Genomic DNA, 21,436 nt, shown 5'->3' on the forward strand with positions numbered 1-21,436 from the left:
TCCTCCCAAGCACGTGACCACAGCCGGCGGGTCCCCTTGCTCCCGCAGCGTAGCTCGCTCTGTTTCTTCCCTCCCGCCGCCGTGCCCTTCTTCTCCCCAGTTCCCATCCCTCTGCCCTCCCCCACCACCTTCCCCACGCCCCAATAGCGGCTCGAGCTGCGAAGCGCCCGCCCCTCCGCCCTTTTCTTCGCTTGCTCATTGGCTGGGGCTTCAAGGACGCGTCCCGAGGGCGGGTAGCAGCCATTGGTGGGATGAGCAATCCGAGTTCCCGGATGAGGGAACATTCTGCAGTATAAAGGGAGCGGGGAAGGCGGGAGACAGCGCAGTTTGAATCGCGGTGCGACGAAGGAGTAGGCGGCAGGTTCTCGCTGGGTGTTTGACTAGTCCTCTCTCTGCCTTGCTTGTTTGAGCTTCAGCAGAATTTGAAATGGTAAACTTGGTGGAGGCGCTCGAAGACTCCGCGGGTTTTTGCCGGCGGGAGAAAAACCCGTTACAAACGGAGATGGGTTTGAAGCGGCAACGGCTGGGAACGCGCGGAGACAGGATTTGGAAGAGCGGGGGGAGGTGTTTTGTCGGCGGCGAGCGGAGCAGCCTCCGATCTCGCGGCGGGCGGCGACGGTTGGGTGGCGCGCGCAGCGCCGCTGGGGGCCGGCGGGCGGCGAGCGGGTGGACGGCGGCGCGCGGCCGCGGCGGGCGCGCAGCGCGGGTCGGGCGGGCGGGGTCGCCCTTGCGGCGCGCGGCGGTCCGAAGACCCCGGCTGGGCACGGGGCCGCGCTCGCGCCCGGGCCGCGCCGCGGTGGGGGAGGGGCGCGCCGCCCTGGTAATCCTATATTCTGCGTTCCTTCTTCGCTCGCGGGCGTGTGCGCGCCGCAGGCTGGCGGTAAGGCTGGGAAGGACTCCGGAAAGGCCAAGACAAAGGCGGTTTCCCGCTCGCAGAGAGCCGGTTTGCAGGTCAGTCCGTGGTGGTTCGTGCAGTCTGGGAATCGTGGCGTTTTTCTTTCCTTTTCCTCTCTTGTTTATCATCACTCTAGATGAGCGTTTCGTCTTTGCGTGGGTGATGGTGTCGCGACTTGGTTTACCGATACAATAAATATCAGGGAGGGGGGCGATCACGTGTGTGGGTGCTGGGGCGCGTTGCTGCACCAGCGTCCGTTCCCCTTGCTTTGGCGCGCGTATAATTTTACCGTCTTTGGCCCGTCTACCTTTGTGCATTTATGTTTGTGTATGCTAAAAATAAAGTTCCCGGTGGGCCGTATTCATCGACACCTGAAATCTAGGACGACCAGCCATGGACGTGTGGGCGCGACTGCCGCTGTGTACAGCGCAGCCATCCTGGAGTACCTCACCGCAGAGGTAAATGGGTGTACGCCTATAATCTGGGAAAGATTGGGGGGGTGGGGTGGGGGGAGGCGGCGGGAGGGAAGGAGGAAAGTGATGCAAGAAAACTCCCAGGCTCTAAACGCGGCGAGAAGCTTCTGACAACGCTAGAGGGGGCTGGTGTTCACGATGGGATCCCGCTGGGCTTGAGTTTGCGGCTTCAGGAAATAAAATTGCGTGCCCCCTTTATAGGTTTTGCGTATCTTGCCATTCAGGTAGTGGGGGAGATGACACTTGGTAGATACACGTTCATGAGGCTTTGATTCTTGTCAGGATCTTGAAGATAAGGAAAGCGGGAAGGAGATTGATTACATTCTGTCTTCTAGGTACTTGAATTGGCAGGAAATGCATCAAAAGACTTGAAGGTAAAACGTATTACCCCTCGTCACTTGCAACTTGCTATTCGTGGAGATGAGGAATTGGACTCTCTCATCAAGGCTACAATTGCTGGTGGTGGTATGTAAATACTAAAATTTTAATTGCTTTAGAGAAAAGAATTCTTTGCTTTAATTCCTACTAGTAATTTTCAGTCTAGAAGAGGACACAGTATAGTTTCAGTGATCTGTAGTATGGTTGCATCATGAAATTTGATATCTGTATGTATTTCTGAATTTTTACTCACATTTAAAGATGTCTTCCAAGTTGAACATTGAACTGTCTTGGTTTTAAAGTACTATGTTATTTTATCCTTCCAGGTGTCATTCCACACATCCACAAATCTCTGATTGGGAAGAAAGGACAACAGAAGACTGTCTAAAGGATGCCTGGATTCCTTATTATCTCAGGACTCTAAATACTCTTAACAGCTGTCCAGTGTTGGTGATTCCAGTGGACTGTATCTCTGTGAAAAACACAATTTTGCCTTTTTGTAATTCTATTTGAGCAAGTTGGAAGTTTAATTAGCTTTCCAACCAACCAAATTTCTGCATTCGAGTCTTAACCATATTTAAGTGTTACTGTGGCTTCAAAGAAGCTATTGATTCTGAAGTAGTGGGTTTTGATTGAGTTGACTGTTTTTAAAAAACTGTTTGGATTTTAATTGTGATGCAGAAGTTATAGTAACAAACATTTGGTTTTGTACAGACATTATTTCCACTCCGGTGGATAAGCTCAATAAAGGTCATATCCCAAACTAGTTGTGTATAAAATCTGCTTGATTATAATAGGAACAGCTTTGTTTTGAATAGGTATCTTATCCAGCAATAACCTAAGCACATTTCTTTCCTTGAAATTAAACTCTTAATTCTGTACATCAGAGTCAGAAGGCACAAGTATAATTTTTTTTTACTACTATGTAATGAACTGTTAAAACTTCAGCAGGAGCCGGAACATGGGACAGGTTGCTGTTTTCTAGGTTAAGTTTGATCATCTCCGTTTGTTAGCTGTGTTTGCTGTTAGTGACAGCAGCACTACGCCAGAGCACTGTGGTGGAGTTGGGTGGGAGAGGTGGGGAGCAGGTAGGGGAGTCCTGTACGTAGCTCCCTCCACGGAAGGAACTTCCAGTTTAGACTGAGAATAGTGTTTCCTGTGTGCTGCAGGCTGTTTTGAAGGCTATTTGAATTAAATTGTTCAATACACGGTAACATCTTTGGGGGACGTGCTATTCCCGTTTTACAGAGAGGAATCAGGATTTTTATGCAAGTCCTGAGTTCATATTTGCTGGCATGGCTAACAATATCTCTACTGAGCATTGTGTGAAAATGGTTATTTTGTAGTACGGATCATTTCGACACTTGGTTCCTGGCAAGTTCTTAATTTTTGAAATTTGGAAGAGGACATTACCAAGCAAAAAGTGGGCCCTTTCCCTTCACCGAGGAGACCAACATGACATGGTACATCATTTCACAAGGGGTGATGTTAAAATGGAAGAAGGGAGAAAACCCAACAAGTTTACTTATGTGATGGTAATACGCTGTCAAAGAGCTGATTTCCGTCCTGTTTCGGTCATGAAGCCTTATTAGGGTTGTGGTTTTCACCAGAATAAGTGCAAACTACAAATTATGTAAGCGTTTGCTTTGTACCTCTTGGATGTACTAAGTTTAATGGCATCTGGGTCAGAAAAATGGTGTATCACTGAAATACGGCAATGAAACAGGAGTGAGGGTCAAACTAAGCTCTCCTGGGCTTCCTGAACACCTGTGCCGGAAGCGCGGTCCTCACCTGACGGAATCCCCCGAGGCTGGGGGCCCAGAGGCGGGGCCTTCGATCCCTGGGAATCGTCCTGAAAACGGACGTCCCCACCCCGACCCGTCGCCTGGCCGCTATAGGAAGGCGGGCTGCCGCCCGAGCGGGCCGCCCCGGGAGGTCAGGGGGCACGTCACTGCCGCTGCAGGCGGCCGGGTCCCCGCTTCGGCGGAACTCCCCGGCGGTCAGCCGGCCCGGTATCGCCCGCACCCCCAGCCCCCAGGTCGGTCGGCCCCGAGCCGGGCCGCGCCAGGCAGGGACCGCCGAGTCGGCTCGGGCGGTCGGACCCGGGAGGTCAGTCCGGGGGCCGGGAGGGATGCGGCTCGAGCCGTAGCGGCCCGCGGGGGGCGGGGAGGCCGCCGAGAGGAGGCGGAGCCGCAAGCCCGCCAGCGCGCCGGGGCCCCGCCGCCGCGGTCGCCTGCGCTCCTCCCCGCTCGCCTCCGCACGCCCCCAACCCCGACCAGCCTCGCCTCCTCGGCGACGGCGGCTTCCGCCTCTCGTCGCTGCGCTCCCGCAGGAAACGGAAGAAGGCGCAAGCCATGGAGGGGAACCGGGATGAGGCGGAGAAATGTGTCGAGATCGCCCGGGAGGCCCTGAACGCCGGCAACCGCGAGAAGGCCCAGCGCTTCCTGCAGAAGGCCGAGAAGCTCTACCCACTGCCCTCGGCCCGCGGTGAGGCCCTCGGTCCCCTTCTTCCCCGGCCGGTCCCCGGGCCGCCGCGCAACCCGCCCCCGCCCCACCATCGCCCCTCTGGGAGCCGCAGGGCCCCCGGGCCCCACGACCCCGCCCGCCCGGCCCCCCGGACGGTCCTCCCCGACACACCCCCGCCCCGGCCCTGACCGACCCAGCCGGGCCCGCTGTGGACCGCCCGAGACTCCCTCCGCGCCAGCTTGCCTGCGAGATGCCGGCTCTCAGCCGGCAGGCAAGAGTTGCCGGTTCCCTGGTCGGTTTTCGTAAATGTCAAGCTGTCATTCTTCCAGGAGATTCGTCTGGTCCTGTCTTACCAGAGTGGGGCTTTATATCTGGGTGTGTGGGTGTGTGGCCCCCTCCCTCCTCATCTTCACCCTCAAATAAGGTCTAGGCCCCTAATGAAGTGAGAGGAACGGGGAACTCTTGGTGGTTAATGTACAGGTCCCTGGTTCCACCGCCTCTGGGGTAGGAAACACTGTTGCCAAAGCAAACGTTTTCGAACACCTGAGATGACATTGCTTTTCCGAGAGAGAGTTCTTTAGAAGAGAGGAGCACAAGAATGATAGAGTCAGGAATGATTTGCTAAGTAGTATCCGATTCGATAGCACCATAATTATCGGCAAATGAGGCACATGTTTAGGAATAGAGTACTGGACTTCCTTTAGTCGAAGTCCTGTTCTTGTCCTGCTTTCTAGGCTATAAAGTAATTATAGCCAGCATGTATTGAGTGCTTACAGAGTGTCTAGTGTTTTACATGAATTGTTTCATTTACTCCCCAGAACAATCCTAGGATTCATTTGACCAGGTTTACTCATAGGGAAACAGACTTTTTGATGAATGAATGAATGAGTAAATTAATGAAAATAACTTACCCAAGGTCAGACAGTAATTAGTAACAAAGTCAGAATACTACTTGAGCTCTCTAGCTCCAAAAGGCCCTTCACCACTACACTCCATTGTCTGGCCGATAGGATACTGTTTTCACTTGAGGTTCAAGATATTTCCAGGTTAAAAAAAAATTATCAGTAAGTCAGTAAGAATGTGGGGAGACCTGTTTCATTTTGTTGTTGTTTTTTTAATTCTTTTCTACATTGTTAAAGCCCTTGCATTCCGTACTTTTCTCTATCCTTTTCATTACACTGCTGCTAAGTACTGTACCAGGAAGGACAGGAGAGGGCAATGAAAGAAAAGAAAGTGATTTTTTGTTTTTAGTGTGGCAAAAACACAACAAAATTTACCAACTTAACCATTTTTAAGTGTATAGTTCAGTCGTGTTAACCATTTTCACATTGTGGTACAACAGATCTCCAAAATTTTGTCTTACAAAACTAAAACTCTATGCCAATTAAACGATTCCCCATTTCCCTACCCACCCAGCCCCTGGCAACCACCACTGTAATTTCATTTAAAAATTTGGCTACTATAGATAACTTATATAAGTGGAATTATATAGTACTTGCCTTTTTTGACTGGCTTATTTAACTTAGCGTAGTGTCCCTGAAGTTCATCCATGTTGTAGCATAAATATAACAGGAGTTCCTTTTTGAAGGCTGTGTAATATTCCATTGCATATATATGCACCACATTTTCGGCATCCATTCATCATCTATGAATAGATTGTAGTTTCCATATCTTAGCTACTGTGAATAATGCTGCTATGAACATGGGTGTGCAAATACCTCTTTGTGATCCTGCTTTCACTTCTTTTGGATATATACCCAGAAATGGAATTGCTGGATCATATTGGTAATTCTGTTTTCACTTTTTTTGAGGAACTGCCATACTGTTTTCCATAGCAGTTAATGCCATTTTACATTCCTGCCAACAGTGCACAAGAATTCCAGTTTCTCCACATCCTCACCAACACTTGTTATTTTCTGTTTGTTTGCATTTTGGTTTTTGATAGTAGCCATCCTGGCAAGTGTGTGGTGATATCTCATTGTGGTTTTGATTTGCATTTCTCTAACAATTAGTGATGTTGAGCATCTTTTTATTTGCTTTTTGGCCATTTTTATATCATCTTTTGAGAAATATCTATTCAAGTCCTTTGCCCATTTTTAAATTAGGTTATTTTTTTGTTGTCAAGTTGTAGGAGTTTTTTATATATTCTGGATATTAACTCCTTATCAGATACGTGATTTGCAGATTTTTTTCTCCCATTTTGTAGGTTGTCTTTCATTCTGTTGTTTCCTTTGATGTACAGGAGTTTTTAAAGTTTGATATAGGGCCATTTGTCTATTTTTGCTTTTATTGCCTGTGCTTTTGGTTTCATATCCAAGAAATCATTGCCCAGAGTTAAAATTTTTTGAATTTCTCAACTGTATGACCACATGATTTCATTTAGTCATTGTCTAGTCTTAGAGGGACAGTTTTAACATTGAGCATGTAACCACTCGAGACAATACCTTGGCTTTTGAAGCCTTGCCCAAAACTAACTTGTAACCTTAATCTTGGGCAAGTTAGATAACCTTTCTAGCTTTTAGCATTTTTGTCTGCAAAATGGGACAATAAGGTACCGATTTTATAGGGCTATTATGAGAATTAGATGAGTTAATACATGGAAGGCATTTAACAGCACTCAATTATTTTGGTATCATTTCCATTTAACAAGTGTGAGGCTCTGAGAATTTTTAAACTTGTAGTCTGTAATTCTATCATACAAGCAACTTGAATCAATCTGCTAATACTAAAGATACTGTAAGATATCAAAGCACAACACATTGCTCTTAAAGTCATGAACATAGGGAAAATTAAGAAAATAACAGTGAAAGTTAATAGTACAGTGTATTGTATGGCAATATGTGATTACCAGATAAAGTGGTTGATTACAGTTGTGGTGTAGTCTGAAGACCTTATTCAGGTGCAGACTTTGCCTCTGACAGCTTTGTAACCAGGGATGAGTTGCTTAACGTTGCCAAGCCTTGTTTAGTTATGAGTAAAAGGAAGATTTTCATCACAGGGCCCATGTGAACATTAGCTAAGTCACATGCAAATACTTAAAGTGTATTTTACATAGAATGTTCTCAGAAGATGTTTATTGGAATAATTTAAGAATTCAGGGGAGGGAAAGATCTAGAACATTTGTATAAGTTTCTGATAAAATATTTCATGTAGAAGGGAATTGAAGCTATTGGTTAAAATGGAATTTAAAATTTTTATACCTGAATTTCACCTATTCTAGACTACCCTCAAATCCTTGTACCTCAGAGTTTTGATGAATGTGTTTTCATGCTAAGATAGGCAAAATAAAACATTGTATTTTGATTTCTCTTACATAGTGAATGAGAAGATGTAAGACTAAGTTCTAGCTAAATTCTAGAATTTTTGTCCTCTTTACATTTTATTCTTGCCAGGTGAGAAGTCTGATTGATAAACCACTTTAAAAAGCTGGCAGGAGTTTCCCTTGAGGAAAAGCATCTTCAAATGAGTCTAGGACATTGTTGCTTTCTAAGTATTTAGTTGAGAATATTATTTTACAGTTTATTTATTGCAGTGGACTTCTAAGCAAATTGAATTTTACAGCTTTCAAATATTTTCATACTGTTAGTTTGGTTTATGTTTGAAAGGATTGATATATGTATATGTCTGCTACATAGGACATATAAATATTCTGGAAAAGTAATGTCAGCATGCGAAAGTAAATTGCATTTTAGTTTCTTAAACTGTATATTTATTGGATTATTGATATGTTTTGGATTTTTACAGAGATACAGTCTCACTGTTTTAATTCTTTACATTGGTATTTTAATACTTTAGTGTTTCATACTAATTGGCAGGCAGTGTGAAGTATAGATTTTTTTTTTTCAGAGAAAAGCATTTTAATTGTTTTCAAGAAGTTCATAGTAATTTGAACCAAATGGCAGCCTCCAGCTTCAAAAAAGACCATCCTGTGTCTACTTTATTGAATGGATAACTCACGTATAATTTGCAGCATCTATCAGCACAATAGCAATGAAAATAGTCCTCTTTTTATTTTTCCCCTCAGATGAGACATATGTTTGTAGATTTTTCTTCTTTTTTTTGCTGCATTATTTTTAAATTTAAATCTGATAAAAAATTCAAAGTTCTCTCCTTTGTCACACTTAAATTGGTAAAATAAAGCTTTTAAAACTGTCATTTCACATCTGTAGTATTATCCAGCCTATTCCTTTCAAGACAATTCCGCTTTCTTCTGTTTCTGACTTAATCAAAATTTAGTGACAAGTGTAAATTATACATTCAGAACAGTTATTTTGATAGCACGAAGTGTTATAAAATGATCTCCAAATTTCAGCTAATAACCAAACTATTTCAGACATTATAGTTGAAGAAAGAATACTGAATTTGGTTTGAGCCTTAATTTAATGGTTTTGTGCCCCTACATCCATAACTGTCTTTCTGATCCTCAATTTCCTCATCTATAAAATGGGGATATATTTATTCAACAAATATTTACTGAATCCATACTTCTTTGTGGCAGGCACTGCTCTAGGAACTAGAGAGTCAGTGAACAATAAGACAGTTCTTCCTCTCTGGGAGCTTACATTCTAGAAGAATGAAATAGGAAGTATCTGCTGGACACAGAAATGGCTCAATTCCTGTCATTCCGCTTTCCTTTCCTGGGCCGCAGTTTTATCTGTAGTCTTCACAGGATTATTATAAGGTTATTTTATTAAGAGCTATAAGAATTTCATGTATTACTATTGAATACTATGGCAAAAGTATTTGGATGGTGCCTTGGAGTTAACAATATAGTATTCGTCTCTTTTCTGTCATTTTTTAATTACCTATTTAAGCATAAAATAATTACCTTAAATTAGGATTAATCTCTGTTTGGATTCAACTGCTCATTCCCTTCTTAGTTAACATGTAGTTCTCCTTGCCTTGCACTTATTCCTTGTATTATTTATGTATATAGTTGTTCCTCTCCTGTTGTCAGGAACTATTTTAATGTTAATCATCTTTTCTACTCATAGGTGTCTAACAGTGTTTTGCATATACTTGTGGCATCTGTAAAGCCTAGATTTTCTGGAATAATACTTGTTTATATAATTTTATTCCCTTATCAATGAAGACAATTTGTTAAATAAAAATGAAAAAGTTATAGCTGTAAGCCTTTTCATGGTAATATATTCACAAGTGAAGTTTTTCCATGATCGGACAAGTGTGCAAAAATGTATGTATAAGGGTTGTCACTGTAGCAAAAATTTGGAAAGAGTCCATCAGTGGGAATTGATTAAATAAATTGCATTGCATTCATATACTATGCACCTATTAAAAACGATGATGTGCCTCAGTAATTTTCCATCCACTGACCCACCTCACCCTGGTTATTGGCTAAAAATTCCCGGCTGTCTTAATGAATTCAGAGTTCAGCCTGCTCTCTCTCCCCTATTGCAATAGTTCTGAACAAGGTCTTAAAAAATAAAGATGATGTGGACCTAGATTTATTGCTCTTAAGTGATATATACATTGAATTATGAACTTAATAAAGGTAGGCTACAATCATATGTAGATTATTCTCATTTTGTTTCAGAATATATAAGAAGCTAGACAGCTAGCCAACTAGAGTAACTAGAGTTAAATGTACCAAAATGGTTGAGTGATTTTTTTTCTTGTGTAGGATTTATAAGTGATCTTCACTTTGTTATGTCTTTTTTAATGAGCTGAACAACATTACTTTTATAATCACACAAATAAAAGCTATTTCCAGTTTGTGAGGAGGAAGGAAAAAAATCCTTTTTTCAAATCATGTGTTCTTATTTTAGGTTTTGTTAGTGATGGACATTATATATAACAGGTGTGCAGCAGAACCTTATGAAATAAAAACAGATCTTGGTTTTTCACTTTTGGATTATCCACATAACCATTTTTAATACTATATTTACTTTTCCACTGGTCCTTAATACGGAGTATACTTAAAGTAAGTACAAATTACATTAAAACCACAAAGCAAGGCAAAGCAAAGCAAGGTTTGTCTGGAAAGTGAACACATAAAATAAGGTTGCATAGTTTTAAAACCAAAAGTAAATGTACTCTGGTTTATAAGTACTGTATCTGCCCAATTAATATTTGTAATACTGCACATTATTGTGGTAACTGAGATCTCCTATGATAGCTAAGACATTTAATAAATCAGAAAAGGCCAGTGTGTTCTAAATTCTGGCAGTATTTGAAACTGAATCCATTACCTTCTCAGGCATTGGTTCCAGTGATTGTTAATCCAGAAAACCTTGCTGATTCCATTTTTTAAGATGATAAAACTGGATAGTGAGACCCAGAGGTAATGGAACTTGTCCAAATTTTCACTCTTCTGGAGCCAAAGAGTGCTTGGCGTGAGTGCATGTATACACACAGCCATTGTTAAGCACAGCTCCTATGCATGAAATTGTAGAAAGATTCTCAGTATCATAATAACTTGAAAATTTAAAGCAACTGTATGATCCTGCTTTAACAATATCTAGCATCTAGCTTTTAACATGGAAGATGTCCATGAGAGAATGTGTTTGTGCTAAGAATGAAAGGGAATGTACAGATAACTCCTAATTAGCATGCATAGGGACTTTGTGGCCACCTGCAAATATAAACACATGTAACCACTTTCACATCTGGCTTTAACCATTTTTAAAAAATAATTTTTCTTTTATTGGCTGAAATACTTCTATAAAGAGACACTTTCCCCTCACCTGTCTTAGGGTTACACAGTGTTGCAGTTCATATAGGAAAGGCAGGATATGATAAGTGCTTGACTGCTTTTATCAGTTTTCAAGAAAAGGAGTTGGCTCCCCTTTTCCAAAGGCAGATAATATTATTTTTTAGATCTGGCCAGTGGGAACACCTTTAGGTTAGCTCCTGAGTCCTATAGACACATTCGCAATAGTCTTTAATAGTTTCATAATATAACAAAGTTTATATAACAGAAAGTCAATATAACAGAAGGTTTCAGGTTCCTCTTATATATTCCCTATACTAGACCTGGAATCAACCATATCTCCAGTAAGCCCTGGTTTCTTTTAGTGGAAAATGGTGTTTCAGTATCACAATCTGGTACTAAGGATGCTGTGGCTAATAGATTGTTCATTGTTTCTGGGCCTTTTCAGTGTACAGACTAGGGAATTTTTTTTTTTTTAAGTTAAAACAGCTTAATAAGTTTATACTAGTAAGTCCAATTCAAGTTAAGCACTTTGGGGTGTTTAAACTTTTCTCACTTCTATTTCTGTGTTTTTCCTTCCACAGTAGTAATCCTGGTTTTCAAGGCCATGGCAAATGATAGACTGTGTCATGATTATTTATTTACTTTATGCCACATCATATACATAATAGTTTCAGTGTAATATTACCAATACTACCTCACTGATAAAAATTACTGAAAACAGTTATATTTTCTTTTCATATACTCTATCTTCCCTCCATATTTTAGGTTTTTAAAAATTCTGAAATACTTTCCAATTTATAGAAAAGTCTTAAAAGTAGTGTAGACTTCCCTATGTACATTTCACTCAGGCTTTCTATTTGATAAAATTTTACTGCATTTGCTTTATCGTGCCCTCCCTCTCTCTCCCTGCTATCTCTCCCCCACCCACACACATACACAATTTGTTCTTATTATATTTTTTCCTGAACCAATTAAGAGTAAGTTGTAGACATGATATCCTGTTACCCCTAAATAATTCAGTGTATGTTTTTTAAGACAAGGACACTCTTACATAACAACAGTATAACCATCAGATTCATGAAATTAATGCATGTACCTCATTCAAATTCTGCCAGTTCTCCCAATTATGTTTTTGATAGCAAAAAGGACATATGTTGCATTTATTTGGCATATTTTGTTCTCTAGATATCTTTTTTCTTTTTTTTTTATATTGGAGTATAGTTGACTAACAATTGCTTATTTAATCAAACAATTAACAACATTATGTTAGTTTCAGGTGTAGAGCAAAGTGATTTATTTATACATATACATGTATCTATTCTTTTTTCAAATTCTTTTCCCATTTAGGTTATTACAGAGTACTGAGCAGAGTTCCCTGTGCTATGCAGTAGGTCCTTGTTGGTGATCTATTCTAAATATAGCCACGTGTACATGTCAATCCCAAACTCTCAATCCATCCCTCCCCAACCCCAGCCCCTCGTACCCAAACCATAAGTTCATTCTCTAAGTCTGTGAGTTTGTTTCTGTTTTGTAAATAAGCTCATTTGTATCATCTTTTTTAGATTTCGCATGTAAGCGATATCACATGATATTTGTCTTTCTCTGTCTGACTTACTTCACTTAGTATGATAATCTCCAGGTCCATCCATGTTGCTGCAAATGACATTACTTCATTCTTTTTTAATGGCTGAGTAATATTCCATTGTATATCTGTACCACATCTTCTTTATCCATTCATCTATCAATGTACATTTAGGTTGCTTCCGTGTCTTGGCTATTGTAAACAGTGCTGCAATGAACATTGGGGTGCATGTATCCTTTTGAACCATGTTTTTCTCTGGATATATGCCCAGGAGTGGGAGTGGGATTGCTGGATCATACGGTAGCTCTATTATTAGTTTCTTGAGGAACCTCCATACCGTTCTCCATAGCAGCTGTACCAATTTACATCCCCTCTCTTTTCTTTCTTGATCTTGGCATTTTTGATGAGTGCAGACCAGATATTTAATAGAATTTCCCTCAATTTGGGTTTGGCTGACATTTCCTCTTATGAATCTTTGGCAGGCATACCATGTTCTTAGTGTAACTTATCAGGAGACATGTTATGTTGATTTCGTCCTTACTGGTGAGGTTAACTTTGATCACTTGGTGAAGTTGGTGATTACCAGGTTTCTCCACTCTAAACTTACTTTTTCCCCCCCCCTTGTAATTAATAAATATTTTGAGGGAAAATACTTTGAAACTGTAAATGTCCTGTTCCACAACAAACTTTCACTAACTCCTTTTAGCATCCATTGATGATTCTTTTCAGAATAAATTTCTGATGGTTGTCACATGTTGGTTTTTTATTCCATTATTTCTTCTGCAGTTTATTAGTTGACACTTAACTTTATTTATTAGTATGGATTCATGGATTCCTATTTAATCCATTATTATCGTTATTCATTTTGATGCTCAGATTGCCTCAGATTTAGTCAGTAGGAGCCCCTTCAAGCTGGCTGCTATGTCTTTTTGACATGTCCTCATCATTCTTTGAACTTCCTTACTTTCTGGCACAAAAAAGTTTTCAGGCTTACGTTTTACTTTCTCTGCCCTGGGAATCAGTTCTCTCCCCAGGAGTCCTGATTCTTTTTAGTGGATAATGGTACTTAGAAACTAAGATATAGACACTTGATAAGCTCGTTGCTACAGGTATGTCATTGTCTCTAGGTCCTCTTGGTAGAGCTAAGAAATATATGTATGGGGACTTCCTGGTGGCACAGTGGTTAAGAATCCACCTGCCAATGCAGGGGACACGGGTTTGATCCCTGGTCTGGGAAGATCCCACGTGCCATGGAGCAACTAAACCCATGCACCACAACGACTGAGCCTGCACTCTAGAGCCTGTGAGCCACAATTACTGAGCCCACGCGCCTAGAACCTGTGCTCTGCAACAAGAGAAGTCACTACAGTGACAAGTCTGCGCTCCACAACAAAGAGTAGCCCCCTCTCGCCACAACTAGAGAAAGCCGGCGTGCAGCAATGAAGACCCAATGCTGCCAAAAATAATAATAATAATAAATAAATAAATCTTAAAAAAGAAATATATGTATGTATGAATGCATGTATGTGTGTGTATGTTGCATGTATGTATATCTCTGTGTTATATGTGTTTGTGGGTATACACATGCCTGTAGTAATTTAATCTATATTAATTTTGCAGTCTGTGCAAAGATTCACACACCTCCGTTTGAAGTCCACAGGGTTCATTCTAACCTTCTGTGTTTTCATATTTGTAATTCTATTTTCTTTGTTTTTTTAAAATTTTATTTTATTTATTTATTTTTGGCTGTGTTGGGTCTTCGCTTCCGTGTGTGGGCCCTCTACAGCTGCGGTGAGCGGGGGCCACTGCTCGCTGTGGCGTGCATGCCTCTCATTGCGGTGGCCTCTCCTGCTGCAGAGCACGAACTATAGGCACACAGGCTTCAGCAGTTGTGGTGCACGGGCTCAGTCGTTGTGGCTTGCGGGCTCCAGAGTGCAGCCTCAGTAGTTGTGGTGCATGGGCCTAGCAGCTCCATGGCATGTGGGATCCTCGTGGACAAGGGCTCGAACCCACGTCCCCTGCATAGGCTGGCGGACTCCCAACCACTGTGCCACTAAGGAAGCCCCCTGTAATTCCATTTTCTGAGAGTAAGAAATGTGGCTCCTGTTATTATCAATTTACTCATTTGTTCATTTTTCCCCCGTATGTAATGAGTTGCATTTTTGATCCCATTGGTGCAGGCCTATCAGGCTTAGCCATGCTTTTGGCTATGAGTGCTTCCTTGGTCCCAATAAGTTCCTTTGGTCCAGGCTTCAGCTGCCGAATGAAAATGAAAGGAAGAGAAGACAAATGATCTTTTTTTTTTTACAAGTAAAAGGAAAGACAGAGGAATCCTACCATTTAAAAAATATTTGAACCTATCTACAGTGTCAGAGCATATTATTACTACATACTATGTGCTCTCTTTTAGTAGTTCAGTTTTAACTCAATAGGTCACTGTACATTTAATGTTCACCATCAGTCCTTATGTCATTGTATGTCTAATTTTGGATTTCTAAAGCCTGTTCTCTAGTAGATTTCTAGGAAGGCCTTGTGGGAACTATGCTCCCTAAGTTCTGGAATGTGGAAAACAGTTCAGCTGTGGGTCTTAATGCTTGAAGTTAGTGAGGGATACAAAATCCTTGATTCAAATTTTCTTTCTTTGGGTATCTAAATATATATTTCTATTGTTTTATGCAAGTACTACTGATGAGCAAAGTCTGATGACAATCTGATTTTCTTTATAAGAGAATAAGCCATTTGATCTTTTTGACTAGATGCTCAATTAATTTTAGTAGAGTATATCTTAATGTTGGTTTTTCTGGGTCAGTATTCTTAGGTACATGATTGGCCCTTTCATTATGTGGTTTCAGATGTTTTTATTTTTATATCAGAAAAGTTTTCTCCAATTATTGTTATATTGGTTTAATTTCCTTTATTTTTCTTCTTCAGAACTCATTATATGTATGTTGGATCTTCTTTAACTATCTTTGATATTTGCCATTTTCTTTCTAATTTTTTGCCTTTTTCATTTGTTTTAGTTAAAAAATTGTACTTTTTATGTTCTCTTTCATTTACACAGCAGTTCTGTTGTGTTTATTAACTCTTTGTTTCTTCTAGTTTAATTCTTCTTCTTTGAATTGATTTTTCCATTTCTTTTTGTCTCCTGAGTTTTATCACCTAAGCTATGGGTAGATAATTTGGGGGGGGTTAATTCTAATTTATGTTGTTCTTTTGTATTGTGAATAATTTTTAAAAGTCTTTTCAGCTTGTTTAGAAATAGTAGGTTATAGTGTTTACCTATTTTGTTGGCAAGTCTTGTGGTGTGCTTTCATTGTGTTCAGAGATTTATCCTGTTCTTTTTTTTTTTAATGTAACTTTGTATCAGATTTCACTTCTATCATTTTCTTTTATTCATTTTTATGTGAAGTTAGTTAGCCGTTCTAAATACACAGAGATCTTCTCCAGTTTCTGTGTAATGTTTGAAAGTATGTCACCTTGCTATATAAGATCTCCTCACTCCTTTCTCCTTCCCCACTTTATCTGGAATTTCGCTTTTCCTTTTTTTCTATTGCCTCTTGTCTCTTCAGTTTGGATCCTGTTCCCAGCAGTTTCTCCTTGGTGTGACTTTGTTCTGGAGGAGAGCTTTGACTGATTAGTTTTGAGAATTGTAGTGACTGGATGCCGTTAAGAGTTTTTGTGAACCCTTTCAATCATATGCTACTGTAGTGAGCAAAACCCTTTCCTTTTTATTCACTTTTCTCATTTTCGCCTGCTCTGCTTCATAGAGAGTCCCTGTTGGCTATTTTGCAGTTATTTTGTTCTGTGGACTGGTAAAATGCCCTGTTACTGTCCTCTGCTTTTTCCTGCACAGATGATACTACCCACATAGATCTTGTAACTATTGGTGGCTTGTCCCCACCTTCTTGTATTTTGGGATTTTGTACATGAGGTTTTGATTTTGCTATCTAATTGCTCTAATGTATGAGGTTTAAAATGTAAGCTGTTGTCTTCCCAGAATTTCCACAAAATTTTTCATATTAAAAAGTTGTGAACTACTACCCACTAGACCGTGCTGGCTTGTGCTCTCAAGGTTAATGTGATTGCATTAAATATGATCTAAACTATAGTTAAAAGTTAACTATATGTTATTCTTATATTGTTAATAACTACTAGATTGGTGTCTAATTAAGAGCCTTTCTGTACCATCTACAGCTAGATTGTTATAAAAACTGAATATTGTATGTCTTTGGTGACCTCTTGAATGCATTAGCTAGGAAAAAGATACGGAAGAAATTTCTCATATGTAAAATATTAAGAATAATTATCGGGAGTTCCCTGGTGGTCTAGTGGTTAGGATTCAGCAGTTTCACTGCTGTGGCCTGGGTTTAGTCCTTTGTCGGGGAACTGAGATCCCACAAGCCGTGTGGCAATGACAATGCTGGATTTTAAAAAATATATATATAACAGCTTTACTGAGATGTAACTCACATACCGTACAATTCATTCAATTAAAGTATACCATTCAGTGGGTTCAGAGTTGTGCAACCATAACAACAATTAATTTTAGAACATTTTCTTCATCACAGAAAGAAACCTCATACTCCCTAGCAATGACTCCTCATTTCTCCCCAATTCTATCCTTCCCTCCCCAGTAACCCTTGGCAACAACTGATCTTTCTGTCTCTGTAGATTTGCCTATTCTATACATTCCATATAAATGGAATCATACAATATGTGGTCTTTTGTGACTGGCTTTTTTCACTTAGCATGTTTTCAAGGTTCATCCATGTTGTAGCATATATCAATACTTCATTTTTTAAATTGTCAAATAATATTCCATTATATGGACATATCACATTTTATTTATCTGTTCATAATTTGATGGACATTTCAATTGTTTCAACTTTTTTCTATTATGAGCAATACTCTTATGAACATTTGTGAACCAGTTTTTGTATACATGTATGTTTTCATTTCTCTTGGGTATACACCCAGGGATAAGATTGTTGGGTGAAATAGTAACTATATGTTTAATCTTTTAAAGAACTACCAGGTGATTTTTCAAAGTGGACATAGCATTTTACATTACCACCAGCAATGTATAAGGGTTCCCATTTTTCCATATTCTTGCCAACACTTGTTATTGTCCATCTTGTTGATGATAGTCATCCTAGTGGATGTAAAGTGGTATCTCGTTGTAGTTTTAATTTTCATTTGCCTAGTGGATATCGTTGTGCAACTTTTCATGTACTTATTAATCACTTGTATATCTATTTTGGAGAATGTCTATTCAGATCCTTTACCCATTTTTAATTGAGTTTTTGGTCCTTTTACTATTGAATTGTAAGAATCCTTTATATATTCTAGATATATGTCTCTTTCAGATATATGATTTTGTAAATATTTTTTCACATTCTGTGGATTGGCTTTTTACTTTATTGATGATATTCTCTGAGGGGCAAAAGTTTTCAATTTTGATAAGATCCAGTTTCTCTGTTTTTTCTTTTGCCACTTTACTTAATTTGTCAAATCTAAGAATTTTGGACTAAATCAAAGTCACAAAGATCTACTCCTATAGTTTCTTCTAAGAGTTTTATAGTTTTAGCTCTTACATATAGGTGTGTGATCTATTTTGAGTTAATTTTTGTGTATGGTGTGAAGAAGGGTCCAGATTCATTGTTTTTCATTTAGCTCTCCAGTTGTGCCAGCACCATTTGATGACCCACAAAATCTGATATGTAGTATGTTCATTTTTCTTCAATTCCATTTTCTTGTTTATATTATGATTGTTTCTCTGATACATGAGTTTTTCTAGACTCTTCTCCTTTCCAAGCCATTTGTGATCTAGTTACATTTTTGTAATTGATTTCTCACTTAAATGCATTTTGCTCAGAGATTGTAGTATATTATAATACTAATTATTTGAGATTTGAAGAGGATAATATTATGGTCTAGTTATAATGTAGTCAATTTTCATTCCTTGTGTGCCTGTAAAGAATGAATATTCACATTTGTTGGATATAATTACTTTATGTTTCTTAGATCAAACTTGATAAATTAGAAGTTTATGTCATTTGTATCCTTAGTAATTATTTAATCGACCCAGTGTCAGTTTTGGATTAAAAGTGTGTTAAAATCTTTTACTGTCAAGGTGGGTTTCTCTGTTTTTTCCTTTTAGTTCTGTTGATTTTATTTTTTCAATGTTTAGTTTTAACTCATTGTGGGAAGTTTCAAGCATACCCAAAAGGAGAGAGAATAGTTTAATCAATCCCTCCCACCCTCCCATCTTTAATCATTATGAATATACATGGCCATTCTTATTTCATATATTCTCTCTACCCTCTTCTGTGCCTCTCCAGTATTTTCTAGGAGATCCTAGACATATACTGTTGCTTTATGGACTCAGTTTAGATTTACTCACACATTACCACAGTGTTTGCTCCACAGTATTTAGACCTCATGATGTCCATTCCCTTTTACATCTCAGCCTGTCTGCAAGCATTTTCCTTTTGTTCAAAATATGTATTTTAAGTATCTTCTAGTGAAATCTTAGAGGTAAATTTTCTCAGTTTTTGTTTGTTTGAAAAATGTTTTTATTTTAATCTTATCTAATTTTCAGAAAATTAGTGCAGAACTCAAGTTGACAGTTATTCTCCCTAAGTATTTTGAAGATATTACTCACTTAGCTGCCATTGTTGCTGCTGAGAAATAAATAGGAAGTCTAATTTCTGTTTCTTTTTAGGTAATCTCATTGGCTACTTTAAGGACTATCTTTTTCTTTGGTATTCTGCAGTTTCACCATGATGTGACAAATAAAAGTATGTCATAAGTTATTGGATGATAGTAATTTTGAGTTACTAACATTAAACTTCTTAATATTCTACTTCTAAATGGTGATCGGTAGTCTGTCAACAGCTAAGTACATAAGGGAATGCTTGCTATTTATTTTAAAAGACCCTATGGTGTATCTTTCTGAAGTACACAATTTGTCAGCTTTATAACTTTTTTCTCAAGACCATGTGTATGTAAACAGAGATAGTATGCTTTCTGTATCTTTCCACAGCGCTATTGGAAATAATTATGAAAAATGGAAGCACTGCTGGAAATAGCCCTCATTGCCGAAAACCGTCAGGTAGTAGTGATCATAGCAAGCCTAACTGCACAAAGGACAGCTACTCTGGTAGTGGTGAAAGTGGAAAAGGCTACACCAAAGACCAAGTAGATGGAGTTCTCAGGTAGGAATAAATAACTTATGTGTCCATTATAACTGATACTAATATAAGTTTAATGTCGTAACACCTAAAAAATGGGTTTGGATTATAATTCAGTAGCAGAACAGACATTGAGGAATTGAACTCTGGGTGTCTTATGCTTTATATTCTTTATAAAATCAGTCTGTAAATTACCAACTCTGGAAGTTTCCATCTTTTAAAGTAACTATAAGCCACAAAGCTACTTACAGAAAGAAATTTTTTGAGGCAAATTGTTTCAATTTTTGACACAGTACAGTGTTTAGATAACAATATTGAAAGAGGGTAAAGAATTGTTTTGTCATATATATATGTATATATATGAAAGCAGGAGAATTTCATATGAGAAGAAGATTGAGGGCAACTGCAGCAGCATTTTCAATTTCCTACTTATATTAATGAAGGATAGTTTTTTTTCTGTTTATATTCTTTCTTTAAGGCTATCTTTATACATATGCAAACACTATAATGTCCTCTCCTTTTAATATTTTTCTTACTCTGATCATTCTGTCTCAGTGTTTTAGTTTTACTTCATGATACACTTCTACTTAAAGCAGAAGAATTAGGTAGAATTGGAAAATTATGAACTGGGTTTTGGAGATTGACTTTATTAATTTTATAATTACGAAAAGATTTTCTGGAAAGAAAATGAACTTCTGAATATGAAACACTAGAGAAAATACTGTTATGGTCTCCTGCTGTAGCTTAAGGAAACTGTATTGATGTTGTACTGAAATTGCTGTCTAAGGAAACTAAAGTATAAGGATGAAGGACTCTGAACAGTGATTAATCGGATAATTCAACATAGAGAGTGAATAGTACAGTGAACTAGCTTAAGTGAAAAGTAGGTAAAGCTAGTTTTCTTTCTCTTTTGCCCTTTCTTACCTATTTCTCTTTTAATCTTATTTTCTTTCTTTTTTCACCCTTTTTTTCCCATTCTTATTTTTAGTTAATTCTTTTTTACTCACCATAATTTGGAATTGAAGTTATTTTTAAATCAAGTATCAATGTATTTATATTTTGCTTTTCTTCATAAATATTCAGACGCTAAAGCTTGAATGTAACATTTTATCTGTGTGACCACAATAAGAAACAAAGACTCCATAATCATGGTAAAGGATATTTGATTAGCCTGAATGGTAGTGAAGTACTTTGAGAATTATAAATAATCTTGCTAATGACTTTTATAACAGTAGTATTGTGTCAGAGGTGGCTGAATAAGTGAGATAAGTGAATAAATGAGAGACTTGCTTTTGAATTTCTTTAAGACAAACCTTTAATTAAACAGTGTGCTGAAATGTGTTTCAGGAAAGCACATCTCTCCAAAAACAAATTTTATTTTCTTGTAGAAATTACTTTTTACTGGGAGAACTTGTTCTCAGTAAAAGACCTAAATAGAGTGAATTGTGTGAAAGATGAAAGATGATAGTGGGTGCAGATCCCCTTTGTATATGGCCAGAATTGGACAGATGGAAATAAAATGTTGAGGGAGTTCCTGTCTTTTGGGTCTGTGTTCTCTATGAAATTGGAGTTGAAGTTATCCTCTGACAGTTAGAAGAAAAGAGATGAGATTGAAAGCTTGAGAAGAGTGGTAAAGGTATAGAATATTTGCAGAGGGGAAAGGCAGATGGAATGGGAGGATTGCTGGCTAGCACTGTGGACCCAGCCAAGTTTGATACTGAATTTTTATGGAGTACAAGTATTAGCTTAGTAGTATACCTGTATTAGGGATTGTTT

At 38.9% G+C, this 21,436-nt stretch overlaps 2 protein-coding genes across 5 annotated transcripts in view; both read left to right on the forward strand.

Moving 5' to 3' along the window:
* The first annotated feature begins 270 nt into the window (after positions 1-270).
* Positions 271-2,632, forward strand: H2AZ1 (H2A.Z variant histone 1). Its single transcript, XM_030865600.3, has 5 exons — positions 271-430; positions 874-951; positions 1,240-1,353; positions 1,704-1,833; positions 2,073-2,632. Exons 1-5 carry the CDS (start codon positions 428-430, stop codon positions 2,132-2,134), a joined length of 387 nt encoding a protein of 128 aa, XP_030721460.1. The 5' UTR covers positions 271-427; the 3' UTR covers positions 2,135-2,632.
* Positions 2,633-3,755: 1,123 nt separating this feature from the next.
* DNAJB14 (DnaJ heat shock protein family (Hsp40) member B14) overlaps positions 3,756-21,436 on the forward strand; it is a 46,482-nt gene continuing 28,801 nt past the window's right edge. Inside the window, exons 1-3 of one of the 4 annotated variants that reach the window (XM_060299760.1) lie at positions 3,756-3,855; positions 19,192-19,267; positions 19,513-19,684. In XM_060299760.1, the coding sequence (XP_060155743.1) occupies positions 19,530-19,684 (155 nt within the window). In that variant the 5' untranslated portion in view covers positions 3,756-3,855; positions 19,192-19,267; positions 19,513-19,529. Of the gene's footprint in view, positions 3,856-3,998; positions 4,234-19,191; positions 19,268-19,512; positions 19,685-21,436 lie in introns of those variants that run through there. The other 3 variants (XM_030865597.3, XM_030865596.2, XM_030865599.2) reach the window with 3 other exon arrangements.

This window comes from Globicephala melas, chromosome 5 (genome assembly GCF_963455315.2).
Source record: "Globicephala melas chromosome 5, mGloMel1.2, whole genome shotgun sequence".
NCBI classification, from domain to species: Eukaryota; Metazoa; Chordata; class Mammalia; order Artiodactyla; family Delphinidae; genus Globicephala; species Globicephala melas.